Raw genomic sequence first — 17,416 nt, 5'->3', positions numbered from 1 at the left:
GTACTGATAATTGTTGAAAGTGTAATCATGTGTGTAGGATTACATTTTCAACTTCCAGGCTCTTTTCTCCAGCCCAAGCATCAGACTATTGTGGAGCTTTCAGCTCACGTCTTGTGATTATTTGATGTTTATAAAGCAATGTCCCTGCTCCTTCTGCCGTCCCATTTAACCCTGTAGAAGATGTAGAATAGAGTGTTCCAGGTTGGGAAAGATACTGCTGCCAGTGTGTTCTTATTTCAAATAGTTTTACAATGATTATTTTGATGTCTTACTTCAAGTAAAATCAGAAGTAATTTCTGAGGGAGAAAGAGAACTTTGAAATCCGTTACTAAACAACAACAAAAAAATCACTAAGCTATTATCATTAGTGATGGAAGTGACCTATTCTTGTTTGCTCAATTGCTTGGCATCATATCATTTACCTCTGTTCAGGAAAGGAAGGTAAGACAGGGATGTGGAAAGATTATTCCACATTTAACAAACCTAATAGTTGCTTCTTAAAAAGTATTCTGGATTTCTTTTTTCGTTCAGAAATTAAATAAGCCATATTCTTTTAGGCTGTAAGGTTTTCATGAACATAACTTGTGCATCATAATACAAACATATTTAAAAGAAATAGATATTTGATACTACTACTTTTTTTTTTTCTGGACTACAATTTCTCTGTTGTTTACTTGATCGCTTGCATTATTATACTGTGTTGTTTCCTAGGTCATACTGCTTCAGTTCAGTTCAGTCCCAGAACTCATAAGAATGCAGTTCTGTGAAATACTCAGTCTCAGTTTTCCCCCTGAATTAATAAATAAATAAGATATTATTTACTACCCAAGTAATTATTTATAAACAAATAATAGATAAGAAATAAATAGTATTAGGCTAATACAGATAAAAATAGGCATGCATCAATATAAAAATAATTAATATTTAATGAACAATACTTATACATAAATTATAGCTAGGTAGTAAATTACTCATAATCCTGTCACAATACTCTGTTTTGAAAAAAAATTTTAAATTCATCTTCTCCTTATTTCCCAAAGGGACATCTAATACAGGGAAAGTTACGTATCTTGTAGTTGTCTGCACCTGCTATTTATTTTAATCCTCAAAATCAAGATCAAGACAGTCTAGCTATTTTTGAGGGGGAGACAGTAACTGCATTAAAAAATATTCACAGCTTTTTTAGTAAATGCATATCAAGAACACTGCTGATGAGACTACAAATATTTATGGAGGTTTAAGGCATTCAAATGCCTACTGAATCATAGCACATCGTGCAAGATGGGGAAACAGAAGATGTAATAAATCTTTATACAGTATACTAGCCTAAAGCATGGACACATTGCCCTTAAAGCCTCCATTTTCCTGTTACCCAGAGGATATTCTTGCTCCTGTCTTCATGAGGTGGCGAGTAGGAGCAGAGACTGCATGTTGAATGCAAGAAAATAAAGGCAGAATGAAACAGGAAGCCTTTGCCATCCCTACTGAGGCGATATGTGCTAGTCCAAAGACACCTTCCACCAGCTTCTCCTAACACTCTCAGATCTTCCTCGCAAAGTTCCCGCAGCAACAGCACCATAGTTTGTTGCTGCAACGGACTGCACAGTTGCAACAGAAAGTGGCAGCTTTTCTAGAAGCCTTCTCAGGAGCCTGGATCTTTCTGCATTGCCCTGCAGCTGATGGCTCGTCCCGCCAACTTAGATTCACTCACCAATGGATGTGGGTGCTTTAGGTCCCAATGCTATGTTTGTGAATTTTCGCCATGCTTTTCTGGGTTTATGAAAAATTCTTGAGAAATATGTGCAGCTTTTGAGTAAAATAATTGCTGTCTTATTTTAAGAGATGTAGAACTTCCTTCAAATCTGTCTCCAACAAACACCAAAGAAGTCTTCCTTGAATATTTTAATTACAGGCAGTTATAATCCAGAGCCAAACTACCTTGTTATCAGTAGACTTGCAGAGGAAGGCTGTAGGCCCAGTTCAGAGATCATCCCCTTATAATTGTTGATGAGTACTTAGTGGTTTAAAAATTAATACAATTTGTATGGTGTTAGTCCTGTCAGGACAAAGTTAAATGGCATAATGAGTCCAACATGCTGGAATGACCTTCTGTGTGAACCATGTGCTCTCACAGAACTTGCCATCTTCTGCATGGTGAATATTGCCTTGCACTCTCAACGTTTATATGCAGCCACATGTGTATTAAAAAATAAAATAAAAATTCATTTTGGCACTTTATTATACTACTCTTTCCTTTACCGGTAACATGGGAAAACTACTGATAAGTGAAAATGTTAAGTCCTATCACTTGAAACATTTCTGTAAGGTGCTTGGGTACTGTAAGAAAATAATGATATGAGCAACCATATGGAATACAATGCATCACCACTGTGTCAAAAATCTGTGATATTATTGGTGCCATTTGCAACACAACATTGGAGCAACACAACTAGTTTCCTCTGCTAAGTATTGTTGTAATAACTGAAGCTGATGGGTCACTTCCACCCTAATGCTTACTTTCTTCAGTGGCTTACAAATTCAATTTTGGCTATGGACTTGAGAAGTCTTAGTTCTTATCTGATCAATTATAGCAAATTAAAAAAAAAATCAACCTCTAAAGTTTGATGCCATGACCCCTTTTTATCTGTCAGTCCCAGCTGATTCCTCCCCTCCCTTCTTCATAAGTTTCAGTCTTTTCTTCCTCTGTAAATAGAAAATCATCAGCAGCAATTAGGCTGTTGCATAGTTTAATTTACCATACTCAGTTTCATACACTTCTGTCTCCAATATCATTCTCCTCACTCTGGAAAGCAACAAATCTGCTATCATTCTCTGTAATCCTTCAGCTATGTTACAGTTTCTTTTATTTATTTCCAAACTAAATGGTCCTTTTTAATTTCTTCTCCTTTTTTGTGTTAGCAGCCACTTTGCTCCAGAGATCTTTAACCTTCTGAATTTTCTTTTTCTTTCTTTCTTTCTTTTTTTTTTTTCTCTCTTGTTTTCCTTTAAATACCTATGTTTTTTCTTCATTTGTAGTGCTCTTAATTTAGAGGCACTGCTATTGCAGAAATGGACATATACGATTTGAAATGCTTTTCAAGTGGTCTTACAAAGTAATTTTTCTTTTTATCATAGATAAAGGAAGCCAATTTTTGGGGCTCTAACTTTGTCATGAGTGGTTCAGATTGTGGCCATATTTTTATATGGGATCGACATACTGCTGAACATCTCATGCTGCTCGAAGCTGATAATCATGTGGTGAACTGTCTTCAGCCTCATCCATTTGACCCAAGTAAGACAAGCACTTTTCACAGCGTGCATGTTCATATTATTTCTTTTAAAGCTCAATCTTCAATTCTTTGCCTGAGACCTTTGTAATAAATTTTTATCAAACTGTTGTTCATGTTTCCCTTAGATAATACTTCTTTTAATTTTGGCTTTTACTAATGACCCTTGCCCCTAAAGGCCCACATACGTAATAACTTCGTGGAATAAAAAGCATTACTGACATAGTATTCCCTGAAAGTTAAGATGTAGTAAGAAGAATAGCCCATCTCTTGTTCCCCCCAGTTCATGAAATGGTTTCCATGATGCCAATGAGGGAAATACGGGGTCACTGAAATGCCAGCCACACTTTTGGAATTAATATTGGAATCGGGTCTCTACTTGTTCTGCTTATGTGTTGAGGAAAGTGTCTCAGATGCACTGGCTTTGCAGGATTAGAAGAGTGGAAGAAATTCATGGAAATTCTATCAATTTGTATTTAGTGGAAAAAAATACTCTAGAAGAGACAGACTGTAGTAGTCTGGAAAGAATTGCATGTCATCAGACTTGCGGATGAGAAATCTGAACCATTCTGAAGTTTCTGACACAGTCAAAGACAGTAATCATTATTTTTTGCTTCGTAGCCTGGATGGCTGTGGAATAGAAGTCAACTGTAAAAACAAAAATGAAATTAGAATAGTACTAGAAAAGTTTGAGGGTTTTTTGCACCATTTTAGCTTTACTGATTCTAGAAGGATGGTCAGGGTACGTTTTTCTTACGAGGTCCCTGACAGTTTGTAGAAACGTAGAATATTGCCTTACATTGGATAAGCCTTGAAGTTTTAAATGTCTAACTGCAATAGTGGTGTGAGACATGTTTGTTGTGGGACTACTTGGGATACTTCAGGGGACAATTCCTGTTGGAAGCTCTTTTCGAAACACCCCATAGCTTTACTGATTTATTGATGGAACGTGGCTATCTTCCCTCACATGCTGAAAATTTAATGAACAGGTCGTCCTCCTTGTAGGAACAGTTAATCTTGCACAGTTTCCACGTTACAGACACCTTTCTATGGAACTGTTATTCCTATAGTGTTTCTGTGCAATACTCTAGAGAATGTTCGGGAGTTTTGATTTTGTTTTGCATACTGTAATAAGGGTGTGTAAGCGCATCCATTGCTTTTGTATGTTTGAATGTCAAAGAAGTGTACATGAAATACATCTTTGAAATTAGCTTACATTTGTCTTTGTATGTGGATCTGCAAGTCCTGAGGCTTTATTATTACCGCATATACTTCCCAGGTCGTCAGCAGCAGTGTGTTCATAGTAGCTGGGATTGTTCTTATTTCCTGCTGCTGCTGCTATGCATGTTCTGCGTGGGTTTTGTTCTCTTTAAGAGACCCTTGACGTTTGCATACATTTTCTTCATATATACTCAAAACAATATGTTCTATAGCTCAGATCTCAGTGGGGAAGCGTTAGTAATTATGTAGTTGTGTGTTCAGAAGGGGAGCTGACATTTGCCAGTAAATGTTTCTTGCAGAGGAGGTGGTGTTGTGGTGTACAGTGAAGTATTTTCCTTCAACTCCAGTTAAGAGCAGAAAATACAGGTAAAGAAATCAGACATTTCATTTATAATTACTATTTCTTTTAGTTCTGGCCTCTTCGGGTATTGATTATGATATAAAAATCTGGTCGCCATTGGAAGAATCCAGGATTTTTAACAGAAAACTTGCAGATGAGGTAAGAACCTTTCCTCCTTTTTCACAGTAATGTTGCCTCATCCAGTTCCAATTCTAGAAAAGCCTTTTGTGAAAGTTATTTATATCAAATAGGTGAGTTAATGTTAAACAAATGAGCTACAAATAAAAAACCTGTCCTTTTTAGCAGCTAACTTTTGTATCATTGGCAGCACACCCTTTGTATTTTTTAAGACTTATTTTCCTAGAAATAAGCAATAGGAAATCCATGAACGTGAAAGAAGTTAGAGAAAGTAGGAGCAGTCAGGTGTAGAAGGAAAACTGGCAGTCATTAGAAATGAGGGCAGTGGTCATCTTTAAATTAAAAAAAAAAAAGTATGAACAGACGAACAATAGACGAACAAGGAGTGTGAAATTCAGTACTATTAAATATTCTGTAGCATCATATGGACATAAGGTCAAGATTGCAAACTGGGAATTTCAGGGAGAAAAGCAAACTTTACAGGCCTGAGAAATTCAATCAGTTACATTAACCAGAAAGTCCGTGTGTAAAGTTATACAATAGTGTTTTCATATCCCCTGAAATAATAACAATGTCTTCAGCAACTGTTTTTGATGGTCATATAGTTAGAAGTGCTGAATAGTCGTATTTTTAATGACTTAGGTAACCCAATTTATTAAAAATGTTAGATGTTTTCTGTTTTTCTGTAAGTAATATATCAGGGCAAATTTGATATTTTATGTTTTGCTTTTTTAGAAAAACCTCGTGGACAGAGGAAAATAGTAGCCTGTTTTTTTTTTCCTTTGTATTATTACAGTATATATATAAACCCACGCATCCTTTAGTTCTCCCCAGAACCACATCGAAGTGTGAGTTTTGAACCTATCCCATTATTTTAGCAGAAATAACATTTCTTTATATTTTGTATTACAAGTTTAATCTGTGAAGTGTCTTGGAGCACTTCAGGGTTTAGAAGTATTACTAAACGTAAGTGTTTCTTAAATTATTTTACTGATACTTATGTCACTAAAAATTTTTAATAATATCAAATTAAAAATTATTTAGAGATTTAAGTATTTTGTAGTTAATAAAAAGGAGCTGAATATATGAAGAGGATACCAAAGGTTTATTATTGATGATGCACTGGAGAAGTAGGAGGTGAAATAGAAAAGGACAGACTCCTGTCTTCACTAGCTGGTTCCTTTTTGGAAAGCAATCAGCTATGCAAAGCACCTTGTAAACAGATGATGACAACAGAAAGGAGGGCCTGTGATTTGGCTTGGAGTAGGCCACTGCTGGGACTTGCAAAAACATTTTCTTCAGAAGAGGCACAGGCTTACGAAGGAGTCTTAGAGAGACTTTACTGCCTTAAAGAAGCTGATCAGATGGTCTGAGTGATGGTCAAATCTTGTCTCCACCTAATGAAAGGTTTATGCTCAGTGACAGCAAGAGAATGTAGTCTGAAAGCTGAGGGATTTGAATTTACCAGCAAATGAAGAAAGAATCACAGGGAGTTACCATGAGGAAGGAAGGAGGCAAAAGAGCTAAAAGTATTTGTTAGTGAATTTTTTTTTTTCCCTCAAAACTAAGACAGTGGGAGCTGATTATTTAAAGTCGTTTAGAGGCAAGCTGTAGATCTGTTTAGACAGAATTATAGAGCTGAAGAATGTTTCTGAACAGGGATAGAGTAATTGCCTACATTCCTTGGATTTTCTCCAAAAAGTTGCAAGCAGCATGAATGTAGGAGTTTAGGCTAACCTCATCTCTCTTCCTTCCCACATTCTTGGCCAGTGCTGATGCTAGAGCTTCATTCTCTGCAACAGTTGCCAGCTGTAATAGCACTTCCTCTCATCAGTCCTCCTTATTTCCTTTCGGATCTCATTTCCAATGATGACAAGAATGATCACCATACTAGAAAACTACTTAGACAAATAGTTATCTGTAGGCAGAGTCCACTGTCTGACTTTTCTTACTATATTCAAAAGCTGTAACTGTATCTGTTAATAATTAAAATATTGCTTATTTACTGTAATTTTGGACTAGATGCATTTTGCCTAGAAGCTTTATACCTACAAACCAGTCTTGATGCAATACAATTTTGTATTTGTTATGAATGCTCTTTTTCCCCTCTCCGGCCTTCAGGTTATAACACGTAATGAATTAATGCTGGAAGAGACAAGAAACACAATTACTGTCCCAGCTTCTTTTATGTTACGAATGTTGGCATCATTGAATCATATCAGAGCAGGTGAGAAACTTCTTAAAAACTTGGTCACTGAATTTATCTATAAAATAGTAGGTGAATTGAGCAACCATGTTAAATAACCAAAATTATGATCTTCAGCTTTATGTGGCTACCCTTGGAGTTGGTGCAAAAGCTGAAGAGTTGTTAGTGGTCTCTTGACTGAAGAACTTAGGACTTGCTTCTCTGGTGAGAGACCTGGAATATTTTTGCCGCAGGCTTGTTACTTTTACCTAAAAACAAGGAAAGAGTAAAATACATTTTTAGATGTTACCAGCCTACCCATTCTGACATAGTTTATTAGTAATGTATTACTTAATATATGTTGGAAAATATTTTCTGTAGTCAGGAATGGCCTTGGAGGTGAACTGTGTGATGATACACTGGAGCCCTTGGAGGGCTGTGTGATGGAAAAGTTACTGAGAATGGCTGGAACAAATCATAAGATAAACTGACTGTCACTGTGGGCTTGGAATTGTCTGGGGACAAAGAAGGGTATGGAGATAGGCTACTGCAGGAGATACTGAGGTCGCTGGCAACTGTTGCTGGGGCTGCAGGTACTGGGCTGTCCCTGCAGTTAATGAGCTGTTTGCTAGGGGCTGAAATCAGTGATGGGAGGGATTGTATGGACAATAGTCATCAGTAACTAGTTTACTTGGATGTTAGTGCCAAAGGAGTTAAGAGCAGAGGATTGATACTGAAAATGAAGGACAGTGGGGAGGCAGCACGCAGCAGGAGAAGCAGCGTGAGGATGTTCTGGGAAGCTAGTATGACACAGGGGGTGAAAAGCTTGTGGAACTGGAGTTGGGCACTGGCTGAGCAGAGCAGTGGGTATCTTTTGGGTTGATGATGATGAGGTAGGAGGGAAGCTTTGCCTGGCAGCAGCTACTGCTCCTCTTTTACCTGCCCACTGATTTGTGAGGCGGAAGGAGCCTGGAAGGGAGGAGGAAGCCACTGCATCCAGCCCAGTAGTATGCCTGACCACTGCTGTAAATTAGTATTTTAGTTGATGCTTCATTTATGTTATGGGGTTTTTTAAAGAGGAGAAACAACTGTCCAACACTTTAGTTAAAATAGTTTTGGCACAAAACTGTGCTGCTGCTGGACGGAATTTATCTTAACCTAGCAATATGTGTTGTCTGAGTGACATATCTTGTGCCGGGTGTGCTCCCTCACGTATCTCTGTATTTGCTTTCTTCTAAAAGTTTACATCAAAAGGCACTTTTCCAGATTTATACAGTGACAGGTGGCAATTCCCCAGTTTTCTGGAGTCTACAAATTTCTAATTGCGGCTATTCTAGTTCTAGCTCTCCAAAACAGTCTTTTCAATCCCATGGATTCAGCATCTGTTTTCAATTTTATGCTTGCATCCATCTTTTCTGTGCTGGCAGCCAGTCAGCAGCTACAAGCTTTCTCCATAAAGCTCATTTCTATACCTGGAAGTCCTTTAGAGCTTTTGATGTCACTGTCGTCTTTTGCTGTTGTAAAATTCCTACCCAGTCTCTGCTGTCAGTCCATCTTCACTTTTCTTATGAATCTGTTACTATATTACCACAGGCACTCTGCATTGTATAATAATAACCCAGGAAGATGCTAATTTATAAATATTTACTCCAAATATTAGAAGTTATCTGTACTAAATCTTCTCTGTGCGTTACAGACCGACTGGAAGGTGACAGATCAGAAGGATCTGGTCAGGAGAACGAAAACGAAGATGAAGAGTAACTGGCAGTTTGTGCAAGCACCTAGACGTTACGGAATTTGTATAAGACATTAATTATATTTTTCCTTACAGAGCTTTAGTGCAATTCTAAGGTATTGCTTTTGGATAACCTAACATCTTGTTTTTGAATGACTGTGTGCATGACTTTGGGAGAGCGTGCAAGTACAATAAGCAAAAATGTTTTTAAAACGTTTTGCCATGTATGAGGGGTGCTAGAAGATGCGAAGTGCAATATTTTCCTTAACCTGCAGATGTGGGAGCTTGGATCAATGTTTAAAAGTAACTTTCATTATAGTAAAAACGTTGGTTCAAATAAATTTCTATACCTGCTGTTTGCATGTTTGTTGCTTTATAATTAAAAGATTTGGTTGTTTTAAGTAGTCTTGTGTTTTCTTTGTGCAACCATTAATTTATCACCTTATAACTATGTCCTCATTACAGTACTGATTTGCATTTTTCCTTAGAATGTTTGTCAAGTGACAAAATATAATTATTTCTGACTGTGAGCACTGGAACTCACTGGTGAATGAGACACCATGCTGCTTGGTCCTTACAGTTCCATAGACATAACTCACATATGTGTGCAAATCTGTCTCTCCATCAGTCTTAAAATAGTGCTACTTTGCATTCTCCACATTTGAATTTGTAGTGCTGGTGAGATAATTCTGCCTCAGCAGCAGATCCATGAGTATTCATTCTTTGCAGGGATAGTGGATATATCTTTATTTCCCTTGGATTTAGAATAGAGAAAATGCAGTGCAAGTTAACTAAGAGAGCATGTTTTTGAAAATTCCCATGCTTGACTTCCTGGAAGTAACAATGTAGGAAGAAAGGCAGTTCAGTCCCAAAGTTTAACAGGCTCTGCCTTTCCTCCATATACTTTTGGATAGCAATGGAGAGAGGGGAAGGAAAACAGGGCAGGGAAAAGGGTGGTTGTGCCCTGTGGCCACTCTTCTCCTTGCCAAAGGTGGTAGATGCTGAGAGGCTCCATGAGTTAGTAGAGAATGACAAGAATAATTCCAGTTCAGATGGAGGATGGTACCAGTGTCCTCCACTGATTCTTGATGTAGTTGCCATGATGCAGGGACTCTAAAAGGACTTGGAGAAGAGAGATAAGTCACAGAAATGGAAGGGGAAAGAAAAACTAAGGAGATCTGAGGAGGTGAAGAGAGAGATTTGGGAGGGAAGAGAAATGGGAATCCTATGGAACTAACTGGTTGTAAAAGTCAAGGTACTTGGATAGGGAAGAAAATCTGGGGGGGGGGGGAGGAAAAGAGTAAGGAGATGGACAGTGGGTTTTTGGAAGCTTTTCTTTGCTGAGAAGAAGCAGTCTCAGAACACCGGAGAGTCATGAAGAATGGGGAACTTCACACCCAGAGGGAGCTGGTGCAACAGAGGATGGAAATCTGAGAAATATTTTGAGAACACCTTTAAGATTATTCTGAACAAGAAAAGCGAAAGAAGCCAAGGTAAGTTGTTTCTTAAGTGAAAGTAGCCTCTGATATGGGTATTTCTCTTATCTGGTGGCAGAAAGGAGAAAGAGTATGTAAGTGGCTGTGGTGTGGGAAAGAGAGAAAAGAAGTTGTTCCTCATTATGTGTATTTTGGACAGATTATTTTAAGTCAATGAAAAATGAAAGAATGTTTTGTGATTTCATGCTATGTCTTTGTTTTTGTGATACTGGAGAAACACAATGGTCTAGAACTGTTCAAATCTTGCTCGTAGCACTGTACTTAGCATTTTTTTCCTATGAAATGTAAACTAGCTTAGAATTTTTCTAACAGAGTACTCCTTTCATTAGATTTAAATAACTATACAGTAAATACATACTAGTGTACTTAGAGCAGACAACTCTACTTGCATATATACACTATTTTAGCTGCTAGCTGCAAGAGGGGTTGGGCTGCCTTTCTGAGTTATGTTGGTGTCTGTCACAGTGGTGGGACCTGTTCCATGGCCAGGGGTCCTGAGCATTCCTGTGAAAGGAATCCAGTAAAACAGTGAGGTGGTTGTTAGGTCGTCTTTAGATGAACCTGCATAGATCGTGTGTACTTTGGAGGTGTATTTGCTTCTGGAAACACTGGTCCTAGTGCTTCCACATGATAAGCCTGGAGTTCTTCTTAGAAATTATTAACCTTTTGAAACAAACTAATGCGAAAATTGAAAACAGTAGATCCTAGCTTTTAAAGAATAAAATTTTAGAGCCTTATCTTCACTTTGCTGTGTTTGCTTTCCTCCTTTCCTACAGATTAAAATCTTTGTAGGGCTTTTTGTAAAAAAAAGTCCATGTCTTTCCTCACAGAGATTTTTTTGTGGCCTTTCTCTGTCCACTGTCTTGTAGAAAGTGTATTTTTAAAATCTGTAGGTTAACTAGTTAATTGTGTATCAAGAGTAAAACCATCTCTCTGAGAGACGTGTAAATTTATATCATTCTTTTTTTCCCTTTCTTTCTCAAGCATATGGAGAGAATAGCCCTTGTCTTTGCTAGACAGGTATTATAACTATGGATATCTTTAATTGTTCGTCTTTCATGTTTGTTCTTCATGTTTAATTGTCCATCACTGTGGATGTCTTTAACTGTGTCCAAAAATAAAAAAGCTGCTTCTGCCAGTGTTGCTCTTTGCTGGCAATTGCTATGACTAAAGCATGGTTTTTTTTTCTTTTTTTTTTCTTTTTTCCTCCAGAGCTGCCAAAAAAACACTGTATTGCCACAAGGCTTGTTATTTATTCAGAGGCCAAATATTCATTTTGATTTCTAGATACTTAAATGTGGATTTAATGATTCAGAGGAGGATTGAACTTCAATATGGGCAGAAGTTTAAATATTTGAGATATTTATATGAAAGTTACTCAAACTTTATTGAAGCCTCTCAAGCAGTTTTTCTAAAACCTTAAGATTTCTGTCTTTTTTTTCCATAAGTCTTCTGTGATTGGTTAGGTCTTGATTCTTAGAATCATGCAGTAGCATGAAACTGTTAGTGGGAGTGGGAAGGATGCTGATATATTTGTAGGGTTTGTAACAGCAAAGAAAAAAATTGAAAGTGTTATTCAAATGTACACAAAAGTAAAAAAAAAAAAAAAAAAACTTCACAATTTTAAAAGCAAATCTTATGATTTGGATCTGATTTGGGATTGGGGGAGTTGAGATCAGTGATGTTGTAGGAGCTCCCTCTAGTGCTAACATCATGCTGTATTTGTACAACTCAGATCTGATGACTGTAAGATTAATATGCTGTTCTAAAGCATTGTTTCTGTATCTTAAGAGAAAAGAAGCATCCTGGTAGTCTAAAAAGGATTCATCTTGTAGGTAAAGATGATCATCTATGGATATGTACATTATACCAGACTGGTCACTACCACAGAGTACCTGAGACCATCATTCTTCCTTTCAGCTAAGCCAATGAGAAGAAAAGATCACCAAGCAACAGAACATAACACAGGTGTTAGGCATCAAATGGCCAGCTTGTTTATTTAGCTGGACACTAAAAGATGTATATCAGAAACTTTGAGTTTCTAGAGTAGTAACATACCAAACTTGGTGGGATGGTGAGTGAGAATTTGGGGGAACTGAAGCTGGAGACAGGGAGCACCTTGTTTCCCCTGCTATGTGAATCAAAAGGTCAAGCTGCACCTCTCTGATTCTGCTGTCTTTTTGTCCTGCAACAGCTTGCTGTAAATGTTTACCTTCTAGCAAGAAAACAGATTAAAGAGGCAAGCAATTATGTAAAGCAAAGGTTCAGATGTCATGGAAGTCACCTGTGTGAAAAATATTTATTAAGACTATTGTAAAGATCAGAAGTGAATTCCTTGATGTGTTGCCATGATTCCAGCTAAATAACTTGGTGTGTTGAAGCTTGGGCAGATGGTCACTGCCATCTCTTGTTCTCATGTCAAAGATTTTTGAGCCTCTTCAAGCTGTTACCTGCCAAAATTCTGTTTCTTTATGCCCTGCCCTGATGGAGGTAGGTCAAGGTTCATTAAGGACATCCTGCATCTCCTTTATCATGGAATTTTCATGCTTAAACAGCAGATGAATGTAGGCTTCTTGAGTAAAATGTTGTGGTTAACTATGGTGTATACCTTCAGCATTTTCAGAACATCTCAGAGGATAATTTTGAGGAAAAAAAAATCCACAGAGAAATGTTTGCTGCAATTTTCAGTGTCCTTACTTGAGCAAAATAGCTATTACTGAAGATATATGTGCTTGTGTATTTGGTTGGGAGAATATACTAAGAGATGCTGCCTTGGAAGGCTGTGTGGACATGTATGTAAAGCCATTTTTGTATGAAAAAATAAATTTTTGAGCCAGGTTCAGTGTCTGAGGTTAGGGCCTAATACAAACACCATAAAAAGTCCTTGGGAACCCTCCATACTTCACTAGTTTGTGGGCCAGACCTGACAGCACTGTTGAAAAATGAGGTGTCACATAGCTGCTACTACAGCTGACCTGTGTCTCCCCTGTGATCTTGCAGTTCCTGGATGCTCCTGGTGGTGGGTCAGAGCCCGTAGAGTCCCTCCACGCAGTCACATTGCTACGGGAGGCCAACTCTAACAGCCTCAGCTGAAGCAGAAGAAATAACATGGAAGGCAGGTGTGAGGTAATTTGCCCTGCCTAAATAGGGAGTGATTTAGTCCTTTAAACGTGGATTTAAATCAATTTTAGACTATTTTTATGAATAATAACATCTCTGACCACCTTTATCTGTGTAAGCATCCAATTTATCCTCTCAGTGACATCCCCTAGTGTTGAGCCTGAGTTATTTTTTGAGGGTAAGAGGTTTTTCCTCAGTTTCTAATGTTGTTTTTATTTTATGATTTGCAATTGCAAAATTCTCTTTTGATGAGAAGGGCACCATCTACCTTTTCTCTGCTTTTTTTAACTACTTTCTATCAATGCTCCTTTCTTGATCAATTTACTTTTGCTGATGGAGGAAACTGAAGTCCAAAACCTGCTATTAATGGGCTCAGTGGATGTTTTGATTGGAAAGCACATGCTACTGTTAAGCTGTTTTTTCTCTGATCATGACTCAACATGCTAAATTAAATGCCCTCCAACTACAGTGTGTTAATTGGCTTGTTACTAATTAGGAAACAAATCTCGGAGGTGGGACCATCCTTTCTAACGCAGTGGTTCTCCAGCAGTACTGCAGACCTGCTTCCTCTCTGATATGACTCAATGATCAGACTCCGTTTCTAGTATTTTCTCCTTTGTAACTTGCCTTTATCGGATGCAATCCAGCCCACGGTTGCCTTTTTTTCCTCCCCTGGTGAGTAGGGAGGAGAACTGGGAGAGGGAAGGAAAGTGACTGTAGGGACCAGGAACCAGGGTCTTTCTGTTAGCTGGGCACTGCCTTTGCCCAGCCATCGAGGCAAACCCCCAAAATCTTTCATGATCCTTTCTCTCTAGTAGACTTGGATGCCTCCTCTCAGTTCCCTAGACAGGGAAAAAAAACCCACGGTATTTGCATACCCTCGCAACATCTGAAATGGGTGGTGAAATTCGTTCCAAATGATAAAGTGCTGCAGCTGTAAATCCTTAACAGCACCCAAATCCTTAACACCCAGCAGCCTCACACTCCATTCCTTCCTGGGACACTGTCGTGGTGATGACAAGTACCACAAGTGACACTGATTCTGTAGCTGTTGGGCAAATTCCTGCATGCGTTTCAGGTGCGCTCATCTCCTTGCTCTACCATGGTCCTATCTCATGTGACACTGATGTCACCACTGAGACCAGAATGATTTATTGATATCTTTTCCTTCATGTATGTTGACTGTATGCCTTTACTAAACTGGTGCAGCTGTGGCATGCCAGGCTGCTGCATGGACTGTGCCTTCAGTGAGAGGGGTCTGCACCCCACCTCCCCTGCACCTCCAAAATCAGCTGTTCTCAGAGTCACAGAATGGTTGAGGTTGGAAGGGACCTCTGGAGATCATCTAGTCCAACCCCCCTGCTCAAGCAGGGTCACCTAGAACATGTTAGACAGGATCACGTCCAGGCGGATTTTGAATATCTCCAGAGAAGGAGACTCCATAACCTCTCTGGGCAGCCTGTGCCAGTGCTCTGTTGCTCTCACAGAGAAGAAATTTCTCCTCATATTCAGGTGGAACTTCCTGTGGTTCAGTTTGTGCCTGTGGCCTTTTGTCCTGTCACTGGGCACCACTGAAAAGAGTTTGTCCCCGTCCCCTTGACACCCCCACTTCAGGTACTTGTACACATTGATAAGATCCCCCCTCAGTCTTCTCTTCCCCATCTAAACAGGCCCAGCTCTCGCAGCAGTTCCTCACAGGGCAGATGCTCCAGCCCTCGGATCATCCTCGTAGCCCTATGCTGGACTCTTTCCAGTAGCTCCATGTCTCTCTTGTCCTGGGGAGCCCAGAACTGGATGCAGTACTCGAGATGAGGCCTCCCCAGGGCTGAGGAGAGGGGCAGGATCACCTCCCTCGACCTGCTGGCAACACTCTTCCTAATGCACCCCAGCATACCATTGGCCTTCCTGGCCACAAGGGCACATTGCTGGCTCACGGTCAACTTGTCATCCACCAGCACTCCCAGGTCCTTTTCTGCAGAGCTGCTTTCCAGCAGGTCAGTGCCCAGCCTGTACTGGTGAATGGGGTTATTCCTCCCTGTGTGCTGGAGTCAAGTGCTGCCCTTGTTGAACTTCATCAGGTTTCTGAACAGGCTGGAGAGTTGGGTGGAGAAATCTCTCCAAATGGCAGTGCAGCCCTCTGATGCCACCAGACTTGCTGAGGAGGCACTCCGTTCCCTCATTCAAGTCATTGATGAATATGTTGAGCAAGACTGGCCCCAGTACTGAGCCCTGGGGAGCTCCACTAGCCACAGGCCTTCAACTGGACTCTGCAACACTGATGACAACCCTCTGAGCTCTGCCATTCAGCCAGTTCCCAATCCACCTCACTGTCCACTCATCTAACCCACACTTGCTGAGCTTCTCTAGGAGGACGTTATGGGAGACAGTGTCAAAAGCCTTGCTGAAGTCAAGGCAGACAACATTTTCTGCTCTCCCCTCATCTATCCAGCCAGCCATTCCATCACAGAAGGCTATCAGATTGGTTAAAAATGATTTCCCCTTGGTGAATCCATGCTGACTACTCCTGATCACCTTCTTTTCCTCCATATGTCTGTAGATGACATCCCGAATGAGCTGTTCCATCACCTTTCCAGGGATGGAGGTGAGGCCTATAGTTGCCTGGGTCCTCCTCCTTGCCCTTTCTGAAGACTGGAATAATACTGGCTTTCTTCCAGTCCTCAGGCACCTCTCCAGTTCTCCAAGACCTTTCAAAGTCGGCGGAGAGCGGCCTACGAACAATATCCACCAGCTCCCTCAGCACTCATGGATGCATCCCATCAGGGCCCATGGATTTGTGGATGCCAAGTTTACCCAGATCTTTAATTCCATCCTCCTTGGCCAAGGGGAAGTCCTTTTTTTCTCCAGACTTTCTCTCTCATCTCCAGATTCCAGGATTCCTGAGGGCTGCGCTTAGCAGTGAAGACTGAAGCAAAGAAGGCATTCAGTAATTCTGCCTTCTCTGTATCCCTTGTCACCAGGGCCCCCGCCCCATTCAGCAGCGGGCCCACGTTTTCCCTAGTCCTCCTCTTGCTGCTGACATATTTGAAGAAGCCCTTCCTGTTGTCCTTAACATCCCTTGCCAGACTCAATTCCAGCTGGGCCTTAGCCTTCCTCGCCGCATCTCTACATACTCTGGCTGCATTCCTATAATTCTCCCAAGTAGCCTGTCCCCTCTTCCACAGTCTGTGTACTTCTTCCGTCCAAGTTTGGCCAGGAGCTCCTTGCTCACCCATGCAGGTCTCCTGCCCCCTTTGCTGGACTTTCTCCTTGGGATGCACCGCTCTTGAGCTTGGAGGAAGTGACGCTTGAATAATAGCCAGCTCTCCTGGACCCCCCTTCCTTGTAGATAACCATGGGATTCCTTCAAGTAGGTCTCTGACCTGTTGTAGACCCACCTATTCTCATATGTATGTAGTTATTTGTTTCTAACTGTGTACAGCAGCTGCTGCATGTTCTATAACTAGTATATTATTTTTAAAGCGTTTTTTTTTTTCTGGTTTTCTCTTTTTTTTCTTTTTTTTCAGAGATAAGATACCTCAGTGAGCAAAATTCATCAGTACCGTGACTCTGATGTTCCATATCTATCTTCTATACAGTATTTCTTGCCCGTGTAGTCCTCATTTTTCTACTGGGTTCCCATATATAACTAAAAAAAAGTGATTAAAAACAAACCGAAAAAAATCAGCCTGTAATGATTGCTAAATCACCTGAAGGAACAATAGTTTCTACAAGGTATTTTTATGGTAACTTGAATATCACATCTTTGAAGTTGCCAGACTAGATCTGTACTCATCTAAGTATGATGATCATTCATTAGTAGGTACAAATGAATTGGTGCTTTCACTTCAGTTCTTGCTGCCTGGATCAATGGTGTCATGGTTGCCAGGAGTTAGC

At 39.8% G+C, this 17,416-nt stretch overlaps 1 protein-coding gene across 8 annotated transcripts in view; it reads left to right on the top strand.

The window, feature by feature from the left end:
• DCAF6 (DDB1 and CUL4 associated factor 6) overlaps positions 1 to 9,307 on the top strand; it is a 91,914-nt gene extending 82,607 nt beyond the window's left edge. For all 8 annotated transcript variants that reach the window (XM_062597174.1, XM_062597183.1, XM_062597165.1 and 5 more), the window contains 4 exons: positions 3,136 to 3,292; positions 4,919 to 5,007; positions 7,108 to 7,213; positions 8,868 to 9,307. In XM_062597174.1, coding sequence (XP_062453158.1) covers positions 3,136 to 3,292; positions 4,919 to 5,007; positions 7,108 to 7,213; positions 8,868 to 8,932 — 417 coding nt within the window. In that variant the 3' untranslated portion in view covers positions 8,933 to 9,307. The remainder of the gene's footprint in view (positions 1 to 3,135; positions 3,293 to 4,918; positions 5,008 to 7,107; positions 7,214 to 8,867) is intronic.
• The last annotated feature ends 8,109 nt before the right edge of the window (positions 9,308 to 17,416 follow it).

Source organism: Rhea pennata, chromosome 1 (genome assembly GCF_028389875.1).
Source record: "Rhea pennata isolate bPtePen1 chromosome 1, bPtePen1.pri, whole genome shotgun sequence".
Classification (NCBI taxonomy): Eukaryota; Metazoa; Chordata; class Aves; order Rheiformes; family Rheidae; genus Rhea; species Rhea pennata.
This window is presented reverse-complemented; position numbering and strand designations above follow the sequence as displayed.